This window comes from Octodon degus, unplaced genomic scaffold (assembly GCF_000260255.1).
Source record: "Octodon degus isolate 3935 unplaced genomic scaffold, OctDeg1.0 scaffold00119, whole genome shotgun sequence".
Lineage (NCBI taxonomy): Eukaryota > Metazoa > Chordata > Mammalia > Rodentia > Octodontidae > Octodon > Octodon degus.
In genome coordinates, this window is record NW_004524695.1 from 949,562 (window position 1) to 961,890 (window position 12,329).

Consider the following 12,329-nt stretch of genomic DNA (forward strand, 5'->3'; position numbering starts at 1 on the left):
ATATATATCATTGTCTGGGCATGTAGGGGCATGCTTGTAGTCCCAGCACTTGGGAGGATGAAGCTGGGAGTTCAGCCAACCTGGGATACACAGGGAGGCCACAGGCAGCCTTAACTGCAGAGTAAAGCCTTGTGTGAAAAAGATGAAAAAAAGAAAACAAGGGCTTCAAAATCCGTCATTTCAGTGCAGCTCAGATGAGTGCCCTGGTGATACTCAAGGGGCCAATCCTTGGACACAGTCCATTGGTCTTCACCTCCTTGTAAAATTCCTTCCCTTCCAGTGGGCAGGGCCAGAGCATTGCTTTTGACCAGCAGAACAGGACAAAAGATGGCTGAATGAAACTCCTGTGATGACAATTTGTTATTCAAACACATCTTGCAAGTGCATTTGTTACGCAGACTCCTTCTGAGCTCATGCAGAAGAAGTACTTGATCATGTGCACACCCAGGGGAAAGGAACAATTGATGACCGTGGAGCCAGGCCAGGCTTGAGCCACAGCCAGCAGGAAGTCAGGGCTCCACACAGTGCAACCCCAGGGGAATGAATCTTGCCAGCAACCTAAGTGTGTGAGGGAGGGGCTTGTCCCCAGAGGGTGTCCAGGTGAGAACACAGCCTGGCCACACCTTAGAGCTCCCGTGGAGATCCTAAGCTAACACCTCACTACAGCTCACAGAGCTGTGCTCAGATTCATGACCCATAAGGCTGGGAGATAATATAACTACATTGCTTCAGATAACTTGTGAGGGGCAATAGATAACTCACACAGCCTTCAAATCATTTTGGATTGATTCAAATTTTCCAGCCAAATTCAACATGGTAACAGTTTCCGTTATCAATAGTTTTTAAATTTGGTAGCTAGGTGTAAGAATCGTTTCGAGATCTAGGTAGCAGCAGCTAACAGATAAACAAATAGTAACTGTGGATTTTGAATCAAGAAATCCTAGTATCCGTTATGTTTCTAACATGCAGCTCTGCTCCCTGAGTCAGGTACATAGTATTAAAAGTGCCCCACTGTGCTTCCCACCTTTCTTACACTTCTGTCAGAATGTAAGAATTCATGAGAATCCTCAGAGGCACATCTACCACCACATCTGGGGCTCCTCACCTGCCAGACAAAAGCTGGAAGCTCCCATGACAGAATGGAGGGCATTTGTAGCACAACCCCATGGAAGGGCAATTGAGAATAGACTCATTCCTCACACATAGAATCTGAGTGTTGGGAGTGACCTGGCACAAGAGGGTTACCAAGCAGACAGCAGGACCTGAAAGGTCCTACAGGGGCACAGGATGCAGTGCACATTCATCCTCTGAGCACACAGGACGAGAAGAGTAACTCAGCTCTGCTACAAATATGAACAAACTGGTGGTGCTTCTGCTGACTACCTGTGGCCCTGCTGTCACAGCACTGAGGGAGCCCTGAGCTTTCTCTCCTACCTTGATGGCGTCTTAACATCGCCTTCACATCCAAGTAAAGCTTAGCAACATCACACGTAGTTGGGACTTCCAAGGAAAGGGCCTCAGAAGCTTCCAGCTTCACAGCGCTAGCCCTGGAAGAAGCAGAGGCACAGCCTCCTCAGTGCTCCTCTCCATTCAGCTCTGCCCACCAGGACCCTCCCTTCCCCCATCCACACAGGGCTCACCTGCTCAAGGTGCCTTCCACATCCTGTAAGGAACAAAAGAGAAGGTTAGCATCAGGACTCCACGGGCTGTGGCATGGAAAATGCTTACATGTGAACACAGCTCCTCAAGAAGGAAAGAGGGGCACAGCCTGAGACAGTGTTGCAGAGTCAGGAGCAAGGATCCCACCCATCCTCTACCCACTCGGCAGGGGGCTGAGATCCCTTTGGGGAAGCCTGTGAGGGAAGAAGCGTTGCTGAAGTAGCATCAGCCTGTGGTTGCCAGAACAGGGGCTGGACATTTGCTCAGCCTCTCTTTGGCCGGACTGGATTTCAGGGACCTGATGCCCTATAGAGTGAGCCTATGTTAGAGATCACTTGTCACCAAGGTCATTAATACTGACTGGACATGCAACTCCAGAGCCTAGGCCTACAAAGTGGTAGCCTTTTTAAGCACATGACGGCAGAGGAGATCTGCCATGTTCTGACCTGAGAGTGTGACCTCAGTCCCAGTATCAGAAGGCAGAATGAACAGCTGCTGCTCTTTATCCTAATGAGATGAATTGTTTATGTGGCTGTAATAAGTCCCACAGTATGTCTAGGCGCAAGGGTCACACCAGCAAATCAAGGAACAGGGTGCTACTCCTTGTGGCTTTCCCCTGTCACTGCCTGATAACATGATGAATATTTCACCCAGACTGGCACTCACCGAGAGACTGTCAGTCAGTGTTACGGCAACCAGCTATGCGCCTCTTTTGGAATGTTGTAGCATCCAGCAATAGGCCTCTTTCCACTGCAGCTTTTTCCTATTCCCAGACCTGCCAGCCACAACTCAACTGCAAAGATAATGATCCCCCGCAACCCCCAAGCAGTTCTCTCTCTATATATAGTGGAAGCCCCTTCCGCTACATCCTGCACCTGGCCTGAGGTCTGAGTGCACATCTCCATTACCAAAAATGGACACAATGCCAACCTCTGCATCACCTCTTTCCCCCATTCCTGCATGCTCTAGGAATTCCCTGTCTCCCCAGCCCTCACTGCTGCTTAGGTCCGCTATGCAGCCCAGCTTATGATAGTTGTGGCCAATAAAATGCTCCTTTTGTGCCAGCTTATTTGAGTATGGTCTTGTGTGGGTTTGAGCATGCCTTTTCCTGACAGTTTTCCTGTCAGTCAGGACCTGCAAAGACTCATGGGAAATATAATACCCAAAGCTCTTCCATGGGTCTATTTGGCCATTTTACATTCATCTACCTGGCAAAACCATTTCTCTTTCAGTGCTGTGGATTCAAATCCAGACTCTGCCCATACAAAGAAAGCATTCTAATACTCACTAGCATCCAGGGACCATTATTTACCTTTAATTTCAGTCTCACTAGTTGGCCCTTTATTTGCACTACCCCAGCCTGAGCCACCCCACCAGTTGAGATTATAGGCCTGGAGCCAAATTCTCTGCAAAATGTGATTTATAGTATGATTTATAAGGGGACCCCATAGACCAGTGGGGCCACCCTAATGGTGCTCAGGGATAGACTTGGTTAGATACTACCTAAATCCCAACACAAATGCCCCTTGCGAATGGAGCAGACTGCGCAATACTTGCACTGCCTCCTCTTCACACTCCTCAGAAACCTCCTTTCCTTCCCCAAGGCCACAGCCTCACATGCAGCAGCCTCTGGGATGAACTCTGACACTTTGCCTCCAGCTCTAAGACATGCATGCCACTTTACCTGATCTCTCTTCTGCAGGTTGGCCTCATTTTCCCCCAGTCTCCTCAGCATCTTTTCTTCTTCATTATCCAGTCTCCAGATCCACAACTTCTCCTCCTCACGTAGAAAAGTGTGGAGAATCTCAAAGTCCAACTTCACCTTTTGTTTTTGTAAGGTCATAAGTGCAAGCAAATGGGGAGTTCCTGCTGACTGAAGGGATGAACAAGTTGTGAGCTTTAGACAGAATGCAGTCTTTCCCAACCTAAAAAAGAACAGAAATCTTCCTCATCCTTCAGGGTTAAACCCTGAGGGCTTTCTGCTGAGGAAAATGAGCCTGAAGCAAGGGTAGCAACAGTGATCATCTAACTTTTAGGAAGCATCTAAATAGTTACATTCAGTAACCAGGGAGTTGGCTCAGTAGAATAAGTGCATGCTGGGCAAGCTCAAGGGCCTGAATTCAATTCCTGGTTATGCCAAAGAAAAAGCAAACAAATAAAAAAAAGTTGCATTCACAGAGAAAGAAAGGCAAATAGTAGTGACCAGGTTGTTAGGAGGAGAGGAGAATGAGAGTTGAGGTTTAATGAGGACAAAATCACATTTTGCAAGAAGAACTTGTGGAGCTGAGTAGTGCAATGGCTCTGTAACAATGGGAAAAGAATTTAGTCACTGAACTATACACTTAAAATCTAAATGTGACAAAGTCCACATCATGCCTATTTTGCCACACACACCAAATAAAGGATGTTCTGTTGCTGTGCTATAACATTCACATAAGGGGCCGGGGAGATGGCTCAGTGGAATAAGCACTTCCCTGGCAAAGCGCAAGAGCCTGCATTCAAACCCTGGTTCCACCAAAAAAAAAAAAAAAAAAAAAAAAAAAAAAAAAAAATCTATAACATTCACATAAGACACTCAAGCTGGAGTCATGTCCTGAGTTTCCTGTTGCCACTCAGCCCCTGGAGAGATTCACTCGACCTCCTTTCCTCTTTCCTAGCACCCAGGCTGGCAGGAGCCGTGCTGATTCTAGACAGTGTGAGACCACAGGGAGGAAGGGATATGTCACTGCTGACTCAGAAGTGTGAACACACCTGTTAGGGTCGCTTTATTCATCCTATGTATAAGATGCCAGAAATAAATGATGCATCTCCTGAGACTTAACTTTCATTTGAGTGGACAAGTACTGCAATTTTCAGGAGTTCATGGTAAAATCTGTAGCATTTTAATGACTCTGATGTTATGACAGAATCCATCCAAGTTAAAAAGAACTGGCAGCTTTGCCTGTGAGACTGGTACCTGTCAGACTTTTGTATGGAAAGGCTTCCCCAGTGTTAGTTATGCTCAGTGTCGCCCCTGTGCAGGGTTGCAGCAATGGCTAATCCCACACTGTTCCCTCGAAACTCTGATTCACCCTTCACACACAGCAGAGGCAGCGGGCACAAAGGACTCCAGAAGAGGCCAGTGGCTCAGCAGCCTGCAGACCTGGACTGCCAGCTAAAGCATTCCTAAAATGCTTTCGCACAGCAATGCTTCTCCGATGCTGTGGAGCCTGGAAGCCCTCAGCCTCCTGGTGCCGGGATGCAAGCTGTCCTAGTGGCTGCTGTGCTCCTGAGCCTCACAGTGGCTCCCTCATGGGCTGTCCTGGGAAAGCTGTTCCTCAGTGCTTTAAGGGGCAGTTCTACACCTGTAGGCTGAAATCCAGACCTTACCCTTGGTGAATGTAATAAGGGGATTAGTTCAATGTCTATGTATCAGAGCATACAGGTGACAGCCAAACCCAAAATACCTGATTTCAGGCAAATAGACACCACAATGCTACTTCACCTGAATAAGTTGTCAGGAATCCTAGTTAATATGGGTTAGGAGGTTAAAAGTTTAAGGATGGAATCTCCTACTTAGAAAGGAGTACAGGAACACATTTTCTACTGGGGGTTTCTGCTTTACCCTAGTTACTCCCTGAGCCTCCACACTAGAATAAAAAACAGTTGGGAACCAGTGATGTCAGATTCTTACCCGGCACTTCATTATCTGTGTTCGTATAGATGTTTTCTGATTCATATATTCTGTGTACAAATGTCTCAACCTTTCCATCTTTCTGGTCACAGCTTTCTGGAGCTTTTCCTGAGTGGAAAATTGGATGAGAAAAGTCCATTGAAATTGATTTGCTGTTAGAAACCTATGAGTGTGTCCACCAGATAGCTCAGCAGATTAAAACACATGCTTAGGCAGAAGCAGTGGCAGGGGGTTTGTTCCAGGCATACCCTGCCGGCCCCGTCTCCAGGACCCACTGAGAGGGAATGGAGACTGGGCATGGTGGCATGTGCCTGCAATCTCAGCACTTGGAAGTCTGAAAAAAAGGAGAATCACTATGATTTCGATCTCTGTAGTAAGACCCTGCATACCCTCTACTACATAGAAATAAAATACACACACACACATACCTAAAAAAAAAAAAAAAATGAAACCAGTGAGAAAGGCCAGCATTGTAGGAAGTCTCAAAATGCAAAGATTTGGCCCTTTCTTGAGTCATTAACCCTTCATACAAAACATTGGGCACTGCATTTTCTGCTCAGTATCTGTACCTGGGACAGATGGAGCATTTTTAACATGACTTGTGCATTGTAGAACCACAGTGTGTGCAGGGTTGGGTAGCTTGGCAAAGTTTGTATACAGCTGAAAGCAGTGAGCCTGAGATGCCAGCACTAGAACTGTACACAACCATGTCTGAGATGTCCAGCAGCACAGTGTCACACTGCGCTCTAGGATTGACACTCAGAGCTGGCTCTCAGGTCTTGGGACTTGGTTCTTTGCTTCTTCCCCACCTGTCATGTGTCTACAAGTGACATACAGTCTGGTCTTAGAAAGGCAGAAGCCCTGTGAGTGTACCTTGCCATGTGTCAGTCCCTTCTACCTGGAAATAATGCACTGGTTAAGTGTATGTGTCCTTTAGGCATTCCTGCTGGGATGTCCCACTCCCTCCCCTCCTGACTCTGTCACCACCCAAGCCCAAGACTCCAAGCACTAACCTTACTGTGTCCCCTTCCCCTTCTTCCTAGATCCTCTGCAGAGCCTTGAACACTGTTCCTTCACTAATTATGTACAGTGAATAGGACACAACACCCGTGTTTGCATGAACATGGCCCTTAGCTGGACAAAGTCCATGGTGACTCTCAGGATGGGGTTGCAATGGGGTCAATAGGACAGCTTAGGATGGATTCAACAAAGATCGATTGAAAGTCATGCTTCAGAAGAACACCATGCTACCAAGCCTTGTATCATGGTCCTAATCTTAGTTGCACAATCAAAACTCTTAGAAATTGGGAGCAGCACAGGATGAGTCCCTGCTGACAGCTTGGCCGCACACTCACCATGTAGCCCTGGCACGCATCCTTCACCAGCACTATGGTGTGCCCTTGGTGCTCTGGAGCCTGCTCACAGCGCCGGCAGATGCGCTGCTTGTCATCTTCACAGAAGAGCTGCAGCGGCTCCCCGTGTTCTTCACATTTTAACTCACACTGCATCTCCTCCATCTGCTCTAAGACTGCAATGATTCTTTCTAGATGCTTATTGTGCCTCCAGCTGTTTATATCGATTGGCCCCTGACACTGAGGACAGAGGAACTCCTCTGGCAATCCATCCTGCCTACAGAAGGTCCACATACACATCATGCAGTAGCTGTGCCCGCAGTAGAGGCTCAATGGACAAGACAACAATTTTGAGCACAGGAAGCAGGTGGCAATCTCCTGAATCTCCTTCAGGGGAGCAGCTGAGGCCATGGCTCTTCTTCTGAGGCTCCACAGAGGACCTAGAGATGAAGATGAACCAGACAGAATTTCCACAGTGTTGGAAACACAGGGGTCCTGAGCCTCTGTAAAAGAAGCTGGATGCCACTTCAATACATGATACAGTTTTACCTGTATATGCAGAAAGGCTTTTTTATTCACAAAATGTATATTGCTAGCTGTGTGGTTACTACCACAAAAATGATCCTGTGTGGACACTGAAATTCAGGTTAACATATACTCAGTAAATGCAAAATCTAACTTTTGATAATCTAATCAAAATCTTGCTCGATGCATTTCAGTTGCACAACAGCCCCTTCTGGCTGGTGTTTATAGGACACCCTGACCAAGAACATTCCATCTGAGCATGACTTAAAAGTTGTAGCAGGAGCCATAAACCAGTAATGCAGTGAGAAACGCCTTCTTTTTTAAAGGACAATTACCACCAGCATTATCTCTAATTATTCTGTGGGTCATTGGGTGGTCTATGGAGGATTCTGCTTAGACAGTCAAACTGGACTCAACCATAATCCTAAATCCTAATCCACATATCATAGAAGACACACTCCATAAAGCTCAATAGAGACCCAGTAAGGAAGATGAGGAATATAACGAAGACAATCAGAAAAAAACTGAGTTTCTTGCTTCTGTTTCCACTCATACAATGTAAGGAAAAAACTGAAAGGAAGCCTGGAAGAGTAGAGAGGCCTGCTTATTCCTGGGGAGAAAGCACTGAGGAAACCAGGAATTTCATTGTGAGACCTGTAAAAAAGTCCTTTGGCATTTCCTGGGGAGGACAGCAGGTCCTTACTCTCAATAAATGCTCTCTGCACTCCCACCAGGTCTCTACCCTGTGCCCAAAGGAGTGGAAGCTGCAGCTCTCAGGAATACACTCACCTATCTGAGGCTAGTTCCTTCCAAGGCTGCCACTTCTGGGAACTGAGGAGGTCAGTTACATCAGAGGGAGAAAAATGAAACCACTGAGAGGCGGGGCTGCGGACTTCTGGCCAATGAGGAGAGGAGGCTGTGAGCTGTGCCTGTCCTGAGAGGGGGAAGACAAGGGGCAAACATGCTCTTAAAGGAGCATATTTTAAGGGTGAGCTAGCCTGTAGTGGATGTGAGCACTATGTTGTGCTAAATACCTGGTGCTTCCCTAGATGCCTGGTAGCCTGTGATGTGGTTGCTGTCCTCCATTCTCTCAGCTGCTCACAGAGGAGTTTTAGACTCTGAGGAGTTTCTGAAGCTAACACAGGACAACAAAATAGAAACCGAAAACCCTGACACAGCTAGATTATGTGGTGCAACTGCCTGTCCTGATGGCTCTTCATGCTAAAGGAGGCTCTCTGAAGCCTCATTCTTTTGTGGAAGTGTAATCCTAGAATTTTTGCCCTGTGGACCAGTTGATCTCAGCCAGAGTCCAGGCCCTGCACCCTGCCAGAACTTCTTCCTGCCTACCTATCTGATTCTCCTGAACCCTGCTCACCGACCCATGGACCCCAGGCCGAGGCCAAGCCCTGTACTCTGCTGGAAAATCCTGCTTCCAGCCGGTGGAAAGGGCTTGTGTGGACCCAGCAATGAAACTCATGGAAGAGTGGCTAGGAGCATGATCTAGCCGTCTAATCCAGAAGAGCTCACCAGTGGGGAATGGTGGGGTCACTTCCCCAGGTAGCAGCAGGAAAAAGTGAACCACAGCAGCCAGTCCCAAGCAAGGCCCAGTTGAACAAAGTCAAACTTTGCAAATCCGGATCTGGTAAGCTGAGACACACTGCTACACTGCTAGACCCAGATCTAGGAGAGCATCCTCTCTCTCTCTCTCTCTCTCTCTCTCTCTCTCTCTCTCTCTCTCTCTCGGCAGAGGGTGCAACAGGTAACTGAGGTGAAAGTCTGCATGGAAGTCCCCAGGTATATCAAGGGAAGGTGATCAGACAGATCACAGGGGAAATAATTTGAATACAAATTCCCAATTTTATATCTGCTTAGCTATACAGTCATGATACTGGTCCTTAGGGCCTAAAATACAAACCCATCAATTACAAAAGTTTGCCAAGTGCTCAATCTCACTACCCATTATTAGTGATCCTAATTGCAGTATTGTAAATATAAAACTTCAACTGCCTTATCCACATCTCACATTGGATTGTAATATTGGTAAGAGCTAGCATAACTAGCACACCAAGGCTCCATATCAAAGGTCAAAGGGCAGTGCTATGCAAAATGATAAAGAGAAGGAACAAAATGCATTCTCAGGCCCTGAGTCCATCCAGAACAAATGAAGGAGATGCTAGCATTGGAGGAATTGAAAGCCACACTCCTGAAAGCTCTGAAATAATAGCATCTGAAGTAAAGAAACAACTGCTGAAAGCTATAGAGGATATCAGATCAGAAATAATCACTGAAGTAATAAAAGAAACAATAACTATAATGAAAGAAATACTAAAAGATTCTAAAGTAGATACTGAGAAAAAAATAGAGGAGAGTAGCCAAATGATGGAATCCTTGAATGAACAGTTTAGGAAAGAAATAGAATGAATGAAACAGATTCAAAGAGATATACAGGCAATTCAACATCAGTCACAATCTGGCAAAGCCGTTTGAATGAAAGTGATGATAAAATTTCAGATCTTGAAGACACCATTGCAGCTAGTGAAAAAGTAAGAAAAGATCTCTTAAAAACAACTAGGATGCAGAAAAAATATAATTCAACATCTGCAAGAAAATGCAAAGATGAACAATGTAAGACTAAAAGATGTTATTGTGAAAGGAGTCAACACAAATGATATTAAAAAAAAATGGCAGAAGTAAAAGCAGAAATCTTCCCAAATATAGGGAAACAATCTGACATTCAGGTCATCAAAGTATATAGAGCTTCAATTAACATCAACCCAGGTAAAACACACCCAGACATATATAATCAAGATTCCAGAAATCTAGCACAAGAACATATACTAGAAGCCACTAGGGAAAAGAAACAGATCACATTTAAAGGAAATCCCATCAAAATAATGGCAGATTTCACTTTAGAAACAATCAAGACAAGAAGAGTATAGAGCAAAGTGCTTCAAGTCCTCCATGAAAACAAATTTCAGCCCAGACTGCTATACCCTGCAAAACTTAACTCTGATGGAGAAGTGAAATACTTCCATGACAAAGAACAACTAAAGAATTTCATGATGACAAAGCTGACCCTCTACAAACTACTACAAGATATTCTGGAGAGGGATCAAAATGACCAGAACTGCATGCATGAGAACAGAAACAACCCACCAAACAGGGCAAAAAAATAAACACAGGAGAAAAAGTGGAATACAATAACAGGTAAATTAACATGTCATTTGTAAGTAATTGTATATCAATTATAACCATCAATGTAAATGGACTCAATTTACCAATTAAAAGAACTAGACTAGCAGAGTGGATTAGGGAGCAAAGTCCAACAGTATGCTGTATACAAGAAACATACTTACCTCATAAAGAAATTCATAGGCCAAAAGTCAAAGGTTGCAAAACAATACTACATGGCCCCACACCTCAGAAAAAAGCAGGGGTAGCAATTCTGTTTGCAGACTGTCTCACCTTCAAACCAAGAAGGATCGAAAGAAAGAAAGAAAGAAAGAAAGAAAGAAAGAAAGAAAGAAAGAAAGAAAGAAGGTACACTACATATACTAGTTAGGGGAAAATATGAGAGGAAGAGGCAACAGTCGTATACATGGATGCATCAAACACGAGCACATCCAATTATATAAGACAAATCCTCATGGACATGAAAAGTCTAATATCTAATACCACAATCTTAACAGGAGATCTTAACATCCTCTTATTCCAAAAAGATAGGTCAAGCAGACAGAAAATTAGCAATAAAGTAGCAGAACTGAACCAGAACTTGGAACAAATGGCCATAGCAGATGTATATAGAGCGTTCCACCCAAGCACATCTGAATACACATTTTTTCAGCTGCACATGGGACATTCTCTAAAATAGACCAAATATGAGACCACAGGTCATGCTTAAGTCTATGCAAGAAGACAGAAATTATCCCATGCATACTATCCAACTGCAGTGCAATGAGACTGGAAATAAATGACAAAAGAATCCAGAAAGACCCCAGAAATACATGGAAATTAAACAATACCCTCCACTGCACCCAATGGGTTGCACATGAATTTAAACAAGAAATTAAACAATATCTATAATTTAAAGAAAACTGAACCACAACTTATCGAAATACATGGCATTCAATAAAAGCAGTTCTTAGAAGGAAATTTATAGCTGTGAAATCACACATTAGGAAAACAGAATGGGAACAAAAAAATACCCTAATGCTCCACTTCAAACATCTGGAAAAAGAAGAGCAATCCAAACCCAAAGTCCAAAGATGGGATGAAATGATAAAGATTATGTCAGAAATTAATGCAATCCAGATGATGCAAACAATACAAAGAATTAATAAATCTAAAAACTGTTTCCTTGAAAGATTAAATAAAATTGATAAGGCCCTAGCTAACCTCCTCAAAAAGAGGAAAGAAAAAACTCAATTTTAAGCAATAAGGAATGAAAAGTGTGAAATGAGCACATACCATGTGAAAATTCAGAAAATCATCCATAGCTATTTTGAGAATCTTACTCTCACAGAATCAAAGACACAGAAGAAATAGACAGATTTCTAGAACGGTACAAATTACCAAAACTGAATCAAGAAGATATAAGTACTCTCAATAACCCAAAACAGTCAATGAAATACAAAAAGCAATAAAAAACCTACCAACAAAGAAAAGTCCAGGTCCTGATGGATTCACAGCTGAACTTTACAAGAAATTTACAGAAGATATAATCCCAATACTCATCAACCTCTTCAATGAAATTGAAAACCAAACAGTTCTCCCAAAATCATTCCTGAATGCAAGTACTATACTGATTCCAAACCAGAGCAAGATGCAACTAAAAAAGAGAACTACAGGACAGTCTCCCTCAGGAACATAGATGCAAAAATTTTAATAAAATCCTAGCAAATAGAATACAACAAATCATCAAGAAGATTATGTAGACCCTGCGCCGGCGGGACCAGTCCCAGCCCAGGCTCAGCATGGGCCGGACCCTCTCCCAGCCCCTCGGGCCGCCCCCCACCACTCTGCAGTTCCTCCCCCACCCCGCCCGCCGAGTAGGATTTTCTGCCGAGTTCCGGGAGCCCCCAGACCCAGTCCTAGCCCAGGTCCGGTGAGTGTGCGGAGAG

At 44.5% G+C, this 12,329-nt stretch overlaps 1 protein-coding gene across 1 annotated transcript in view; it reads right to left on the minus strand.

Moving 5' to 3' along the window:
- Positions 1–8,077, minus strand: part of LOC101570866 (E3 ubiquitin-protein ligase TRIM38-like) — a 10,645-nt gene extending 2,568 nt beyond the window's left edge. The window contains exons 1-6 of the mRNA XM_023700019.1: positions 7,999–8,077; positions 6,688–7,187; positions 5,333–5,440; positions 3,344–3,532; positions 1,641–1,663; positions 1,435–1,547 (exon numbers count right to left, since the gene is read on the minus strand). Coding sequence (XP_023555787.1) covers positions 1,435–1,547; positions 1,641–1,663; positions 3,344–3,532; positions 5,333–5,440; positions 6,688–7,095 — 841 coding nt within the window. The 5' untranslated portion in view covers positions 7,096–7,187; positions 7,999–8,077. The remainder of the gene's footprint in view (positions 1–1,434; positions 1,548–1,640; positions 1,664–3,343; positions 3,533–5,332; positions 5,441–6,687; positions 7,188–7,998) is intronic.
- Between the last annotated feature and the right edge of the window lie 4,252 nt (positions 8,078–12,329).